This window comes from Dromiciops gliroides, chromosome 1, assembly GCF_019393635.1.
Source record: "Dromiciops gliroides isolate mDroGli1 chromosome 1, mDroGli1.pri, whole genome shotgun sequence".
NCBI classification, from domain to species: domain Eukaryota; kingdom Metazoa; phylum Chordata; class Mammalia; order Microbiotheria; family Microbiotheriidae; genus Dromiciops; species Dromiciops gliroides.
This window is the reverse complement of record NC_057861.1, coordinates 706,114,793-706,132,304: the sequence shown is the minus strand read 5'-3', so window position 1 is coordinate 706,132,304 and position 17,512 is coordinate 706,114,793. Positions and strand designations below refer to the sequence as shown.

Sequence of the window (17,512 nt, the reverse complement as noted above, 5' to 3'; positions counted from 1 at the left end):
GGAGGGGATATGGAAAAATTGGGTCACTAATTCATCTTTGGTGAACTGTGAACTAATCTAACCATTTTGGAGAGCAATTTGGAATTATGCCCAGAGTTATAAAACTGTCTATACCCTTTGACCCAGAAATACCACTATTACGTTTATTTTCCAAGGTGATCAGAGAAAAGGGAAAAAGACATACATTCTAAAATATGTATAGCAGCTCTCTTTGTGGTAGCAAAGAATTGGAAGTTCTGGGAAAGACTAAACAAGTTGTGGTACATGAACATGATGGAATACTACTGTGCTATAAGAAATGATGAGCTCGATGATTTTAGAAAAATTTGTATGAAATAATGAAAAGCAAAATGAGCAGAACCAAGAGAATGTTTATACAGTAACAGCAATATTGTTTTAAGAACAACTTTGAACAACCAAGTAATTTTGACTATTCTAGATACCCAAATCAAATACAAAGGATCTGTGAAGGAAAATGCTATATGCAATCCAAAGAAAAAACTTGTAAATGGAAATATGTATATTATTGTTTTACATAGCTTTATCTAATGATAGCCATCTCTAGGGTAGTGGGGAGAACAAAAAAAAAGAAAGTTATGTGATAACTTTATTATATATTTAAAAAGAAAAGCAAGTTGCACATAATAGATTTGCAGTTTCATGTGCAATCCTTTTTATATTAAACTTTGTTATGAAATAAAGTTCAGAACAAACAAATAAATAGAGAGAAAAAATTACTGGATTACCTGAACACCATGGTCAAGAAGAGAGCCTAGAAATAATTTTTCAGGGAATCTTAAAACCTCCCAGAACTCTTAGAACCATAGGGAAAAGTAGAAATAGAAAGAATCCTTTCTTCATTTCCTGAAAGAAACTCCAAAATGATAGCTCCTGGGAATAGTATAGCCAAAATCCAGAGTTTCCAGGTCAAAGGAAAAAAATACTGTGGATAGCCAAAAAGAAAAAAACAAGTACTAAGGAGCCACAGACAAGATCATAACCTGATTTATAAGCTACCTCTGTAAAGGAGTGGAGAACTCAGAATATGATTTTCCAGAAAGCAAAAAGATCTAGGCTTAACAACCAAGAATAATTTACCCAGCAAAACTGTATAATTCTAAAGGGGGTAAATGGGCCATTACTGAAATGGAGGGCTTCCAAGCATTCCTGATGAAAAGACCAGAATTTTGCAGAAGTCAAAAGAAGCATAAAAAGGTAAACATGAACAAGCCACGCTAAAGGCCTAGATAAGGACAAACTATTTATACACTAAGATGGGGAGAAGATTTATTTGTAGCCCCTACAAGGGCTACCATCAACACTAAGGAGCAATGGAGAGCATCTGACTAGACAGAGGACCTAGAAGTTATAAAAGAAGTTGGGACCTGCTTGTACCAACAGAATACTGGGATTGAACTAAAAAAAACAAACAAAAAGCAAAAATGGCATTCCTGATCTTTCTCATGTGATTTCACAAACTGCACTTGCCCTAGAAAAGCACAGACCTGCACTGATTCTTCCTTCCCTGCCCTAATTCTCAGTCATCCTTCCATGTCCTGATCAAGTCCTACCCTCTCCATGAAGACCACCTTCAAACAAGCATTTGTTTATTAAGTGTTATGTGCCAAAGACAGTAAGCTTAACCCATAGGGAGACAAAGAAAGGCAAAAATACAGGCATTGCCCTCAAGGAAATGTCCACACTAATAGGGAGACAATGTTTCAATGACTAGACCTATACAAGATACAAACAGAGTAGATGAAAGGCAATCTCACATTTCTTTGAATTCCTCAAATGTGTCCTTCCATACAAAACAAAAATATTCTAGAACATTAATACACTATAATTTGTTTTAACCATTCTCTAGTCAGCGAGTTGTTCAGTTGTTTCAGTCATGGTCAACTCTTTGTGACCCCATTTGGGGCTTTCTTTGCAGAGATACTGGAGTGGTTTGCCATTTCCTTCTTTAGCTCATTTTACAGATGAAGAAACTGAGGCAAACAGGGTTAAATGACTTGCCCAGGGTCACAAAGCTAGTAAGTGAAGCTGGATTTGAACTCAGGCCTTCCTGACTCTAGGCCTGTCATTCATTCTACTGTGCTACCTAGCTGCCCCCATATCAATGGGTAGTCACTGTGTTTGTAGATTTCCAGTTTTCCCAGTAGTTTTGTTTAAATCAAATACAGAATTCTTTCCTAAGTAATTCATGTTTTCAGGTTTGTCAAACACTGACTTCCATTATTTGATGGCCTCTGGTCTGTTCCATTAATCTACTTCTCTATTTTTAACCAATACTAAATGGTTTTGATGACTACTGCTTTATAATATAATTTGAGGTCATGGCATAAGCTGTTTCACAGGATAACTTAGTTATATACAGTTTTTATCATATGTACTGATGAGTCAGAGAATGTGATTCAGCTCTTAGAGTATCCAAGTCCATGCTATAATGGGAATCTACTGAATTCAGTGTTAAAATGTGCTTTTTCAAAGTTTTCTACTTTCAAGTTGAATATGAGGTTATATATGATACGATATGGAAAATATATGCAATGCATATTGTTATAAAAACACATTTTATTTTGTAATTATTATAAGGCAACTGTTTTGGCTGGAAAACAAGCCCACAATTTCCTATAAGCTGGGCATGGTGGGTCAAGGTACATATGAGGTAGTAATAGACACATAAAAAAGAATATCAGGGGCGGCTAGGTGGTGCAGTGGATAAAGCACCGGCCCTGGATTCAGGAGTACCTGAGTTCAAAACCGGCCTCAGACACTTGACACTTACTAGCTGTGTGACCGTGGGCAAGTCACTTAACCCCCATTGCCCCGCAAAAAAAAAAAAAAAAGAAGAAGAATATCAGAAAGACTTTTTAAATGCACAAAAAAACCCCAAAAGTATGAAAAGGGATGTTAACAAATAGCCAGCTTGCTAAATTTACTGCATATGTCTTAAAAAACAAATGATGTAATAAAAGTTAATTTTCTCATACAAGTCTTTTTCTTTGCTTATTGAGAAGTTTGACAATTAAGCTCACAATTAAAAAGAAATGTATTTTAAAAACACAACAATCAATTGTCATATCATGCTAAACTCTTCCTAGCACAAATAACTCTATATAGTTTTAACAACCTCAGTATTCCAAAAAGCATGTGTTTTGCATGAAACCTGGTTACAAATGAAAAAAATCCAGGACACTAATAGAATGAACCAGGAAACACTTTCGTGCTAACTTTTTTGTACATTTCAACTCTTTTAGGAGTTAATAATAATAATTTTGGAGGAAAGCAAAAAAAAACACCCAGAAATACACTTTTTTCAGTAATGTTGGAAAGCTGTATTTCACCAAAAAAAATGTATTCCTGTAGTTCCATATTATTAATTAGATAGCTATAAGTAACAATTTGTAAGTTAATACTTTTGTTGAAGTACAACTTTTCAACATTAGTGATCTCTTTAACTTTTCTCCAAAGTTGTTAATTAATGTTGGCAAATAAGGAGATTATAAAATGTATAAGAAATAATAAAATGTATAAAAAGTTATCATGAAAGCACGGTCAGGTTCATACTATTTATATGATCATATACCTCTCAATCTAATCATTTTGTGAACAAATGGCAAGATAACAGAAGTAAGCAAAATTTGCTAAAACTCTTAAAAATGACCTTTCCCCCCTCCAATTTTCAGCTTCCAAGAAATTAAGACTTGGAAGAAAAAAAAAACCTTTTACATAAAGAAAGTTGTCCTTATTACTATTAGATTTGGTTGATGTGGCGGTTAGTTTTGCTAAATTTCCTTTTGTTACTCATTCTTTTTTATTTTTTGCTATAAAGGTTGGTTCTATGGGAAGAGGTGTAGGGAGAGGCAGAAAATTATTTGGAAATAAATAATTATCAATAATTTTAAAAGAAATTTTAGTTTGGGAACTGGGTTACATGATATGGACCATTGATCCTATTCTGAGTTCAAAACCCTTCCTTCTTCCATTGCCTTGGGTTTCTCCTCCTAGAATTACTCCTCTAAAGTTGAGTACATACTGTTCTCCTCATATATTATTATCAACTACACCTTGGTTTCAACCTAGGGTCCTCTGTCAACTTGATCTCACTGTGAATCTGTCAGGGAGGCACCTTCTCAAGGTTCTCTAACTATTCAAAATGACTTCTTTTACTGTACCTCCTGATTGCCACAATTTTTAAAAAATCTTAAGTAATTTAACAAACATGGGTAAAATTTCAGGTGTGTAAGGCTTAAACTCTTATCTTCTAGGTACAATACCTGGCACACATCATATATACACCTAATAAATCCTTGTTGATTGACTGATTGACCTTTACAGAAGACCTTTTTTTTTTTTTCCTTGAAGGGCAATAGCACTCTGCTGGTAATGTAGTATCATAAACTGACTATATACTTCAGGTGAAATCTGTTCTAAGCTAATCTTTCAATCTGGCTACTTTGATTCTTCTGTCTTCTCCCATCCTAAATATTCAGATTCATTTTGATGAAACACCACTATCAGTTTATTCATGTTATTATTTCTCTATTAAAAGACAAAATTCAACAAAGTTTTATTGAGCACCAAACTGTACCAAAAAAAAAAAAACTCCAATCATTCCTTTACTATATTCTAAGGGGAAAACAAAAATGAATAATACAAGAGTTACTCAAGGAACTTAAATGTAATGACTCTGGGCCTTCTCCACAACACATCAATCAAAACCACGTATCTCACAATTACTTTCAAATTCCATCTAGTTAACACAAACTGACTATGCCACTACTCAATTTTACACTCCAAAGACAAGACAAAGTCTCAAATTCGAAGAGCACTTGACATCCAGAAATAATCAGGCAGATCCACCTCCAGCCACAGGAACCTTGTTCTCAAACTCACTCTTCAATGTCCTGCTTTTGTACCTTTTCTGACTCCATTTACCTCAAACGACCTTCCCCTTCTTCTGTCCAATTGTCTAGGCCATCCATCATCTTTTCAGGGGTCAGTTGAAGCCCCACTTGCACAAAAGCCCTCCATGATCAAGGAACCCAGCACACCCAGGTCACATAAAATGTTTTAAATATAAACAGAAAAATGTTTTATGTCATATCATTAATTCAAAATAGTTCTAATAAAAAAGCAGTCAACTTCAATGAGATAAGAAACAGTGAGCTTAAATAGTCTAAAACAGAAATGTGACACAAAGTATACAGATAGTGTGGAGGGCAAAAACTACTCAGTAAATCCGGGCTCCATACCAGAAAATTATTTTTTAATAATAGGAACCAAAGATTTTATGCTAGACTCCTACTGCAATGAGGACTGGGAGCAGGTAGGCAAGCTCCAAACCACATAGAGTATGGACAACTTAAGTTTATGAATATAAAGCACAAAAAAGCTACAAAGAATACCAAAACAGTTGAAAAGACCAAACAAGGGAAAAGGTAACAAACTGCAAAAAGAATCATGAGGGGCAGGTAGGTGGCTCAGCAGATAGAGGACTGGCTCTGGAGTCAGGAAGACCTGAGTTCAAATCCAGCCTCAGACACTTGACACTTACTTAGCTGTGTGACCCCGACTGCCTCAGAAAAAATAAAAAGAAAATCATGAGACACAAAGTAAAAACATAGCTTTTTGTTCTCTTGGAAAACCAGAAGACCCCTTTGTGAATACAGGTGCTCATTCAATGTACCATTCTTTCCAAGAAAAAGCAACTTTAGGTACTATTCAGAAAGCTCCATATTGAAGACAAGCATATTATTTTCACAAACAAAGCTACTGCTTAAGCCTACCCCTCTCTCTCTCTCTCCACCTCTGTGGGCAAAATGGGAACTCTTGAGGAAGCTTGTGGCACCAGAAGCATGGAAAGTTGGGCCTGGAGTCATAAAGATCTGAGTTTAAATTTGACCCAAGACCCTAACTAGTTGTGTGGCCCTGGGCAAGTCATTGAACCTGAGTTTTCCCATCTGTAAAATGGGGAAAATGGTAACACCAGCCTCCAGTCGCTATTGTGAGGATCAAATGAGGTGCTGCCAGTCAATAAAGATTGATCAAGTGCCTAAGCTTCTGCTGCTTCTCCCTCGTGTTGCTGTTGTCCTTTTTCTTCTTGTTGTTGTTCTTATTAAGCACTGGGGATACAAGGAAAGGCAAATGTATGCTAGCTCTTATTGTTATTTAACTGGAATTGTTGATGTGTAAGTCAACCTAAGACATACATATAGTTAAGTAAGAAATTATTACTTGGGGGCAGCTAGGTGGTGCGGTAGATAGAGCACTGGCCCTGGAGTCAGGAGGACCTGAGTTCAAATCTGGCCTCAGACACTTGACACCTACTAGCTGTGTGACCCTGGGCAAGTCACTTAACCCTCATTGCCCTGCCCTCCCCCCCAAAAAAGAATAAAAGGAAAGAAAAAAAATTAAAGGAAAAAAAACCCCTTTATCTTAACATGTCCTGACTGCCCTGGCACATACTCCTTCCTTTATTGCTAATTCACCACCTTAGACACAATGAGCCCTCAGTAATAAATAATTCGTTAAATGTTATTTCTGGCAAAGCAGGACCTGCCATCTTCAAGAACAATACAGAATAAACTTTAGTGCAAGTGGGATGGATGGATGGATGATAGGCTGCTGTCATGCAAGACAGATACATAAGGTAAGATGCTGAACGTTTTTCTGAGAGATTTTCTGGCCCCATGATAAAGGATGTTCCTAAAGTCTGGCATGGGTGGGGCGGAGGGGGGGGCGAATTTAACATGCTGCATCATTAGTTCAGAACAGTTCTAGAAAAAAAATGATCAGCTTCCATTAGACCAAATAGCATTTTTAAACAGACAATACTTTAACACACTTAAAAGGCCTTTTCCCCCACAGATTTTTGGTAGATAAAGTTTATCTTAAGGAGAGAGTCTAATGCCTCTTCCTGACATGGTGGTGACACCAAAGTACAAGCCATAAGGGGGGGTTCAACCATGCTCATAAGGCTTCAAGTACAGCATTAATTTTCTGAGGAGCAGCCTGGCTAAACATACTAATCACCTGTGGGTTGGCCATTTAGTAATGAATTCCTTGACCTTGTTAACCCATGAAACAAATTAAAATACAAAATGGCCCTCAGTGCTGTCCAGGAATCTTCCCCTTTTGTAGTCATATTGGCAAAGAAGGTAGAAGGAAGAACAAAAGAGTTAGGAATCCTAGTGTTTAGACCACTGTAAAGAGTAGCAGCTTCTGAGACTCTAAATTCAAGCCCCTGTCCATTGATCAAGTAGAAATGTGACTCATAAGGCTAACTCAATTTTGACGGTCTCTATAGTCTATAAAAACCCCAGCAAATAAAAGAACTGGCAGAGGTGGCTTCATCAAGCATCCACAGGCAACAAGAAATATTCCCTGGTACATCTGGTCATTTTGTAATGGAATGCTCAAAATTATCTGCAAAAGAGCACTGTGAAAATAACTGAAGCTTATGAAACAATTTCTATTGCAGATGAAGAATTAGGAGTTCTACATGGGACTTAGGACCTTCCAAATTAAATAAAAATAAAATTTGATACTTACTAATTGGAAAAATATGCTGGACAATATAGTCAAGGAGTAAGGAAGGTGCTCACAAGGCAAGATGGACTCACTACTCTTCAAATCATTTGGATCCTCATTGGCTAAAAAAGGGTCTCAAAGAGTTATTAAGGGATTACAGACTGAAAAAGAAGGAGCAGAAGGTGCTAGACATGGCAAGCACCAAGTAACATCATGAAATATGTAAGCAATTACATGTAAACAGGCAGGAAACAAGTTGTTAATGGTGCGGGAGTTATCCCTGAATTAGCTGTGTACAGTCACACCATCAAATTCTGCAAAAGCAAATCTCAAAATAAAAATGAAAACAGAATAACAAGAGAATAAGACATGTTGTACATTTAAAACAACTTCAACATGATCTATTTAAGTGAGTTACTGCCACTGAAAAACGGGAAATGGATGGAAAAAAGCCCACTGATACAAATTATAACAGGATACACTTCTGGACAAAATTGTATAAATCAACAGCCATCACAAGGGCACCAAGAGGTCCTAAAAACTCAATTCAGGAAACATGGTCTATTCCCTGGCAGAGTGGTACGATAGCCACAGACAAAACCAGTTTATATATAAATGTACTTGTAAAATCTCACAGAGAAGGATAATGAAAATCACGAGTTGTATCATTTAGGGGGAAGCAAGAAGCAATGCAAATGGGAGGAAAAGCAAGTTTTTAAAAAACATGGCAAGAAATTCAACTAAATGAAGACAACACAGAGACGTTGAGGATGCAAATGCAGAGAGATGAAAAAGAGAAAAGACTTCATAACAAAGTTCCTTCAGGAACAGTGGGGCCGCCACACTTGCCACCTGTAATATGCCAGCCCCAGCAGCTGGTAGGCAGGAGATAAGAAGTCAACCTAAGTGAAGACTCTCCTACTACATGTGCGTCATGGGGCCAACAAGAGGGAGGACTAGACATTTCCTTTGATCTCCTCCCCACCCACCAGCCACTTCAGCCCCTCAACTCCCGAGTTTTTATTCCACTTGTTTCAGGCCTGACTTTCTGGTGTGATTTCACCCTATTTCTGCCGCTGCAGACACTGACTTGCTGCTTCCTGGTGATGGCATTTCATCTTCCACCTCACTGCCTTTGTCCAAGCTTTCCCTCACGCCTGGCATGCTCTCGCTCCGCACTCCCACCTTCTCAGAATTCCTACCTCTCCTTAAGACTCAGCTCACTTACCACCATCTACACCAGGCCTTTCCTGATTTCCCCCAAATTACTTAGTATTTACATTGTATAGCTTTTGTGTTTACTTGTTCATGTCCATGCTATACACTGTCCCCATTCTGTTCCCAATGTAAGCTACTTGAACAGAGAACTGTTTTGTTTCTGTCTATAAATGCCTGGGGTCTACCAAGTCATTCCTACCAAGGCCTTGCCTAAATCTAGCCTCTGGACCAAAGGTGTGATTGCAATTAGCATAGAGAGCACCAGGTGAAGAAACACAAACAATTCAGTCTTGAAGTTGTACAGAAGCCTGAGAGGGTAAATGACTTACCCACCACGACAAAACTAGAGTGTACTAGAGAAGGGAATGTATCCCAAAACGTCCCAACTCTGAGGCAGGCCTTCTACCCACTACACAACATTACTTCTTTTGCCTTGCACATAGCAAATGCTTAACATTAACAAGTTAAATTAATGCACAATGATTGAATAAATCCTCATTCAACTGACTTGAATTATGGTCTTATACATATAACAGAAATGTGGTATAGCTCCCAGAAAGTTTCTTGGCTAGGAAGCTAAGAGGAATGTCTTTGTATGGGCACCTGGCCTGCTAATTCTATGAGTAAGAGTGCACAGTCGCGCAGTGGATAGAGCACCGGCCCTGGAGTCAGGAGGACCTGAGTTCAAATCCGACCTCAGACACTTAATACTTACTAGCTGTGTGATCCTGGGCAAGTCACTTAACCCCAAATGCCTCACCAAAAAAAAAAAAGTACACAGTCAATTTAAAATGCTCAGAAACGGTCTAGTTATTTGATCATCTCCCAGGTCTTATAAAATACATTAGAAATTAATCTTATCATTTGGTTTTTAAGGTAGTTTTAGAGAACTGTAACATAGAAATTTAAGCATAGCTTATATCAAATATGTTCTTTCTTCTAAAATAAAGACTTCTAAAGAACAATTAATCCCAATACTATATAAACTGTTTGGGAAAACAGATGAAGGAGTCCTACCAAATTCCTTTTATAAGACAAATATGTGGGGGGTGGGGTAGAGAGGGAGAGAGGAAGAGAGTTTGGAACACAAAGTTTAAAAAAATTGATGTCAAAATTTATATTTTACATGTAATTTGGGAAAATAAAATTCTAAATACTGAAGTACAAAACTAAACAAAAAAAATATATACTGCTAACATTCAAACCAGGAAGAACCAAAACAGAGAAAGAAAATTAAAGACCAATTTGACTAATGAATATTGATGCAAAAATTTTAAATAAAATATTAGGAAAGAGATTTCAGCAATATATCACAAGGATAATTTTCTATGACCAGGTGAGATTTATACCAGGAATGCAAGGCTGAATTAATATCAGGAAAACTATTAGCATAATTGACCACATCAATAACAAAAACAGAAATCATATAATCATCAATAGATGCAGAAAAAACCTTTAACAAAATACAGCACCTATTCCTATTAAAAACACTAGAGGGGCAGCTAGGTGGCACAGTGGATAGAGCACCGGCCCTGGAGTCAGGAGTACCTGGGTTCAAATCCGGCCTCAGACACTTAACACTTACTAGCTGTGTGACCCTGGGCAAGTCACTTAACCCCAACTGCCTCACTTAAAAACAAACAAAAAAACAAAACACTAGAGAACATAGGAATAAATGGGGATAAGTTAGAAGCCTCCCCAGTGCAATCAGGGTGTGAAGCAAGGATGCCCATTACCACCTTTATTATTTAATATTGTACTAGAAACGTTAACTGTAGCAATAAGAGAAGAAAAGGAAATGAAAAGAATTAGAAGAGGAAATATGGAAACAAAACTATCATTCTCTGCAGATGATATGATGTTATACTTAGAAAATCCTATAGAATCAACTAAAAAACTACTTGAAATTATTAGCAACTTTAGCAAAGTTTCAGGATACAAAATAAACCCACAGAAATCATCAGCATTTCTATATATTACCAACAAAGTCCAGCAGTAAGAGGTAGAGAAAGAAATTCTATTTAAAATAACTGCAGACAATATGAAATACTTGGGAGTCTACCTGCCAAGACAAACCAAAACACTTTCCATACAAATAAAATCATATCTAAACAATTGGTAAAAGAGTAATTGCTCATGGGTAGGCTAAGTCAATATAATAAAAATGATAATCTTACCTAAGTTAATCTCTTTATTTAGTGCCATACCAATCAAACTATCAAAAAATATTTTATAAAGCTAGAAAAAATGATAAAATTCATGTGAAAGAACAAAAGCTCAAGGATGTCAAGGGAATCAATGGAAAAAATGCAAAAGAAGGTAGTCTAGCAGCACCAGATCTCAAACTATATTATAAATTGTTAATTATCAAAACAGTTTGCTACTGGCTAAGAAATAGAGTGGTGGATCAGTGGAATAGAATAGGAATGAATTACACTATAGTAAATGACTATACTAATCTAGTATATGATAAATCCAAAGATCAAAGCTATTAGAACAAAAACTCATTTATTTGACAAAACTGCTGGGAAAACTGGGGAATGGTATGACAGAAACTAGGTACAGACCAACATCCTATACCATATACTAAAATAAGACCAAAATGGGTACGTGATTTATATACATAAAGGGTGATACCATAAGCAAATTAAGAGAGCATGGCTTATCTCTATATTTTTATTTATATATTTAAATTAAGAGACAGAGTTTATCTGTCAGCTTTATGGACAGGGGAAGAATTTAGGACACAGGAAGATAGAGAGAGCACTGCAAAATGTAAAATAGATTATTTTGATTATATAAAATTTAAAAGCTATTGTGAAAACAAAAACAATGTAACTAAAGTATAAGGAAAGCAAAAAACTGGGAAAGGATTTTTGCAACAAGTTTCACTAATAAAGTCCTCATTTCTCGAATATATAGAGAACTAAATCAAATTTGTAAAAATACAAGTCATTCCCCAATTGATAAATGGTCAAAAGATATGAAGAGGCAGTTTTCAGACAAAGAAATCAAAGTTATTGATAGTCATGTGAAAAAATGCTCTAAATCACTACTAATCAGAGAAATGCAAATTAAAACAGCTCTGAGGTATCACCTCATACCTATCAGAGTGGCAAATATAACAAAAAAGGAAAATGTTGGATACTACAGGCAATATGGGGAAACTGGGATGCTAATCCATTGTTGGTAGAGTTGTGAAAAGATCCAACCATTCTGAAAAGCAGTTTGGAACTATGCCCAAAGGGCTATAGAACTGTGCATACCCTTTGATCCAGCAATAACAAAGATATCCCCAAAGAGAGAAAAAGATCTATTCATACAAAAATATTTATAGCAGCTCTTTTTGTGGCAGCTAAGAATTGGAAAACAAAGTAATGTCCATTAATTAGGGAATGTCTAAACAAGCTGTGGTATATGATTATAATGGAATGTTATTGTGCTATAAGAAATGACAAGAAGGATGATTTCAGAAAGGCTTGGAAAGACTTGTATGAACTGATGTCTAGTGAAGTGAGCAGAACCAGGAGAACGATGTGCACAATGACAGCAATATTGTTTGATGAAGAACTGGGAATGACAACTACTCTCCGTAATACAATGATCCAAGATAATCCCAAGGACTAAAGATGAAGCATACTATCCACCTCCAAAGAAAGAACTGCTACTGATTGAACAGAGACTGCAGCAGGCTATTTTTCACTTTCTTTCATTTTTTTTCCCTTTTATTCAAGTTTTCATATACAAAATGACTAATATGGTAACGTTTTATATAATTGCACATGTATAAACTATATCTGAATACTAACCACCTTAGGGAGCAGGTGAGGGGAGTGAGGGAAGGAGGGATTGAATTTGAAATTTAAAACTCTAAATAGGGGCAGCTAGTTGGTGCAGTGAATAAAGCACCAGCCCTGGATTCAGGAGGACCTGAGTTCAAATGCAGCCCCAGACATTTGACACTAGCTGTGTGACCTTGGGCAAGTCACTTATAACCCTAACTACCCCCCCAAAAAAACCTTTAAATAAAAATGTTTAATTTTTTTAAAAAATAAAAATAAAACAAAAAGACCTCTAATCTCAAAAACACTTCCCCCAAATTACCTGATCTCCTTCTGTTGAATGAAGATTTAGTAACTACAAGAATTAAAGTACCCTGCAATTTGCATTACTAGTTTTTATCACAAATAAATTTGGGTCATCTTTCACTAGTTAAATGTTCCCTTTCATTATAAAGAGTTCCATCATGAACCAAAATGATGAGATGCAATTCTGCATGATCATATTTCCAATCAACTGCCAAATCTTATGGCTTCTACTTCACCTGTCTTACATATCCCCTTTCTCTCCATTCCCATAGCCACTATCATAGTACAAATCCTCATCTCCTCTTGCCTGAGCTTTGGTCTCCTTGCTTCCAAGGGTATCAAGGATATCCGGCTGCCTGTCTCTCCCCACTGCGGCCACACACCTATTTCTGAAGTACAGATGGGATCATGTCACACATCCCCTACACCATCCAGGCTAGGGGCTCCTGATCACCTCCAGGATCAAACAAAAAGCACTCTCTGTTTGACTTCTTCTACTTGATCCCCTGCTCCACTCCCTGTAATCAGCCATACTGCCCTATTTGCATGCTATTCCTCACACACAAACCACTCCATCTCCCATTGCCATGCCTTTGTATAAGCTGTGCCCTATGTCTGAATTTTTACCTCCTCATTGCTGCCTATTGTTCATCCCTCCCTGGTTTCCTGTAAGACTCAGCTGAAACACGATCTTATGTAAGAGGCCTTTCCCAGACCTCTCAACTTTCCAGGTGACCTTCAGTTGACTCTCTATGTACCTCTTTATTTACAAGCTGTCTTTCCGTTAGAACATGAGCTCCTTGAGGGCAGATAGGTTTTTGCCTTTCTTTGTAACCCCAGTATTTGGCACAGTGTCTGGGACATAGTAAGCTCTTTAATAATGCTTGTTGATTGAGGCAGCTAGGTGGTGCGGTAGAGAAAGCACGGGCCCTGGATTCAGGAAGACCTGAGTTCAAATCTGACCTCAGACACTTGACACTTACTAGCTGTGTGACCCTGGGCAAGTCACTTGAGCCTCACTGCCCTCCGAAAAACAAAAACAAAAACAAAAATCAATAATAATAATGCTTGTTGCTTGATTAAATTTTATATCAGAATTCATCCTCTTTCATGTAAATCTGAGGTAAGCCAACAGGAGCTGCTAAGTAACTTTCTTTTTTATTTTTTGTGTTTTGTTTTGTTTTTGCACAGGGCAATGAGGGTTAAGTGACTTCCCCAGGGTCACCCAGCTAGTATGTCAAGTATCTGAGACCAAATTTGAACTCAGGTCCTTCTAAATCCAGGGCCAGTGCTTTATCCACTGTGCCACCTAGCTGCCCCCTAAATAACTTTCAATACTATCCATCTGGTCTGACAAAATTAGATGTGGCAAAAGCCTTATTCAGACATAATAAATTAAGAAACACGGTCCTTTTCCTCATTTCCTTCTTCTCAATCCCTAGAGCATAAGTAGTACTGAAACTTATACAGAAGCAAACCCTTCTAGATTTGTGCTGTATCTCTTATAGAAATGGAACTTCTCCATCATACAGCGCATACCAAAGGCTAGTCCTTTCACTCAGGATTATCAGGCTGTAGCTACTTGGCTACTGAAGGCAAAACCTGTCAAAAACAGATGGCACAGCTACAGTGTGGCTTGCAAAGCAAAAATCACTTAAGCATGAGTGCATTCTGAGAGGACAATGCAGAGGAAAATTCAGAACACAGAAAATTCCTGTATACATCATGCACTGATTGTATAGAAGCCATTTTCGTTGGCGAAAACAGATCCAACAACAACAAACCCCTGATGCTCCTATACTGTACAAGTGTTTTTTAGTAAATAGAAAGGAGACATCTGCCATTAATAGTTTTGAACTAGAACTCAAGTTTTATAACCAGGTACAAATCAGCCAAATGATATGCAAAGTAAGAACAGAACCTGAAAATCAGTCCAAATCCATTCTACTTATTTAACTAGAAGCAAAAGTATATTCCACCAGTTTACAAGATTACATCAGATTACAAAGAAATCCCCCCACGTGCCCCCACCCCAAAAGACTTAGATGCCTGGGAACGACAACAAAACAAGGCTAACTTACCCGCTCTGCAGTTATCTCCTCCCCAGGAAGATAAGCAGCACACGCTATCTCGAGGGCAGCTGAGCTGGCGGGAGAATCAGTGGTAGAAGATGACCGAGGTCGGCCGGACTGCACCACCCCAGCGATGTCTTGGCCAGATTTCCGGTTGACCTGAGGGCTGCCCTTTGGGGCATCTGGCTTGCCCCGCCTGCTGTGCAAGCTCGTGCCTCTCTTCATCTTAGGGGGCACGCGGATCTGCTGCAGTACTCGATTCAAAGCTGTGGGGTGGGTGGAGACACCATCAATATCAGCACAGGAGCTCTGGCTCTCCAGGTCCATCTCAGGCTCCGCCTCAGCCTGGACTTGTTGCACATCCTGAGGAGACACTGAAGACCTCCTGCGCTGGTGCTGGAAGAGGTGCTTCAAGCCTTGGCCAATCACATTAATGTTCTCCAAAGCATTGTGGGTCATTTTAGACAATTTCTGCTCTGCTTCAGGAGGCTTTCTGGCCTCTGGATCTTGGGGTTTGCCTCCAGGATCAGGGTCATCATATAACTGTTCATTGCTAGAAGGCTCCATCAGCACACTCTGACTAGGCTTATTTGCAAACTCATAAATACAGATGTTGCCTGTCTTTAAATTGTTTTTTGTTTAACACACATCAATACTGTCAACCAATTAGGTGGGCAACTGCTTCAACTGTGCCTACACATGCAGCTGTGCGACGGAGATCTCATGCTTATCTAATGTTAAAAAAAAAAAAGCTGAGATTATAAATCCATGCAAAAAACTACTGGGTTAAATTAAAAAGTAGAAAACATGCTACTAGCCAAAATAATGTGTATTATCATCAAGCAATCCTTAATCCAGAGATTAAATGATAGATTTCCAAATTGCATATGATGAAATTATGAAAGAGCTACCTATTCTCTAGCACAAGAGAAAAGGCCCAAAAGCAAAAGCAGAGGGAGAAAAAGAAAGCCGCAACATTAAAAGTATCTTTTTTTCTTAATGTGTAGAGAGAACTAGATACTAGTGGGACCATTTCAAGTGGTGATAGCAGAAGAGTAGCAGACAGAAAAGCTACTTTGGGAAGTCAAATAGATCAGACTCTCCATAATGGGTATATATTTGGTTAAAACAGAGGCCTAATATCTCCCATAACTATCTCCCATAGTTAATTATCAAATATGCCATATCACAGCTGAATAGATTCAAAAGATAATAGAAAATGTCTACTCAGTCACAGCTGTATGTTTTCCAATAAAATCCTGAGGTATCTCACATTACTATTCATATTCATCAAGGGCATTAGTTTACATGTGAAAGCAGATAAAGGAAATAAAAATCTTGCTTGTAACACAGAAGACCTTTTTCTGCTCCAGTTTACTTAATGGTCCAGGCAGCATCAGCCTCCAGAGAAAATAGAATTTCAATCACCACGAGTTATTGAGAAAGAGGGTTATGAAAACCCCCTTTCCCAGAGACTAGTGTCATGTGTGACAGAAGCTTCTCCTAGATCCACAAAACACTAAAAGGAACAAAGGCAACAAAGTGAATGGGACTGGGTAGGGAAGCATCATAGAAGAAAAGGTACAGTCAACTGTGAATCATATACTGATATTAAAGGCGGGAAGCTGAAACTAGTGAATGCAAGATTAGCTCAACTGCGTGAGTTATTGACATCACAAGCAAAAATCAACAGATTGTTCAATCTTTGCAGAATGTGTTAATTTCCACTGACGCTGGAAATCTATAACCCAGAACTTCAAATGTAAGTTCTTAGTTGGAGCAGGAGGTAGCATTAGCAGGCAAACTAGGTGCCATTAGAAATGCAACACATGTTCAGGTCATTCACTTTAATAACTTTTATGTAATATAAAGCTGGAAAGCAAAATATCACATAACTGATTTTTGGAAGTATTTCTTTCCATATTTTTTCTGTAATTGTGTTAGGCATCTCAAAATTTTAACTTTAGTTAAAGATGTAAAGATTTGCTTTAAGTTTCAATAAGGTCAGGTATCACATCTACCAACTGAAACCTTATCCAGCTTATGTTGCTGGACTGCCTGAGCAAATTAAAAATGTAGTATTCATTCCACACTTCAATATTTTCTGGATGATATAACATGTGTGCAATGTGAATACAGCCATATCACCAGTGCAATGCGTGAGTTACATAGGCCCCCTAATGGTTCTATGGCTGCCAGGCATAGAAGGGAAACAGGTCCTAAATAATGATCTGTAGGAGCTGAAAAATTCCATTCTCCTATTTCCAAACTACTGATGGGAGAATGAATGCCTCCCTAATTTTCTATCTGTTTTTTCAATGCTATTTCCTCATCAAGTTCTTAGCTACATTAGTAAAATCAAAGAACTTTTATTTAAATGGTATGGGCCTTTTAAGGACTCCATTTGGATTCCAAGGCCTATGGACCAAAAGTGTTTTTCTGCTCAGTCAAATACGACAGGGAAAATGGAAGTGGTATTGTAGGCAACCCTTTATGTCTACTGTAGTTGAGACGTAGAGAACTATAATTCTTCCAGTTACCTCCTGTTATTAACAAAGTTCCACCCAATATTATAAAATGTACCACTATTACATT

General features: G+C 37.6%; 1 protein-coding gene across 1 annotated transcript in view; it reads right to left on the bottom strand.

The window, feature by feature from the left end:
* TMCC1 (transmembrane and coiled-coil domain family 1) overlaps positions 1-15,642 on the bottom strand; it is a 195,056-nt gene extending 179,414 nt beyond the window's left edge. The window contains exon 1 of the mRNA XM_043969615.1: positions 14,927-15,642. Coding sequence (XP_043825550.1) covers positions 14,927-15,484 — 558 coding nt within the window. The 5' untranslated portion in view covers positions 15,485-15,642. The remainder of the gene's footprint in view (positions 1-14,926) is intronic.
* Between the last annotated feature and the right edge of the window lie 1,870 nt (positions 15,643-17,512).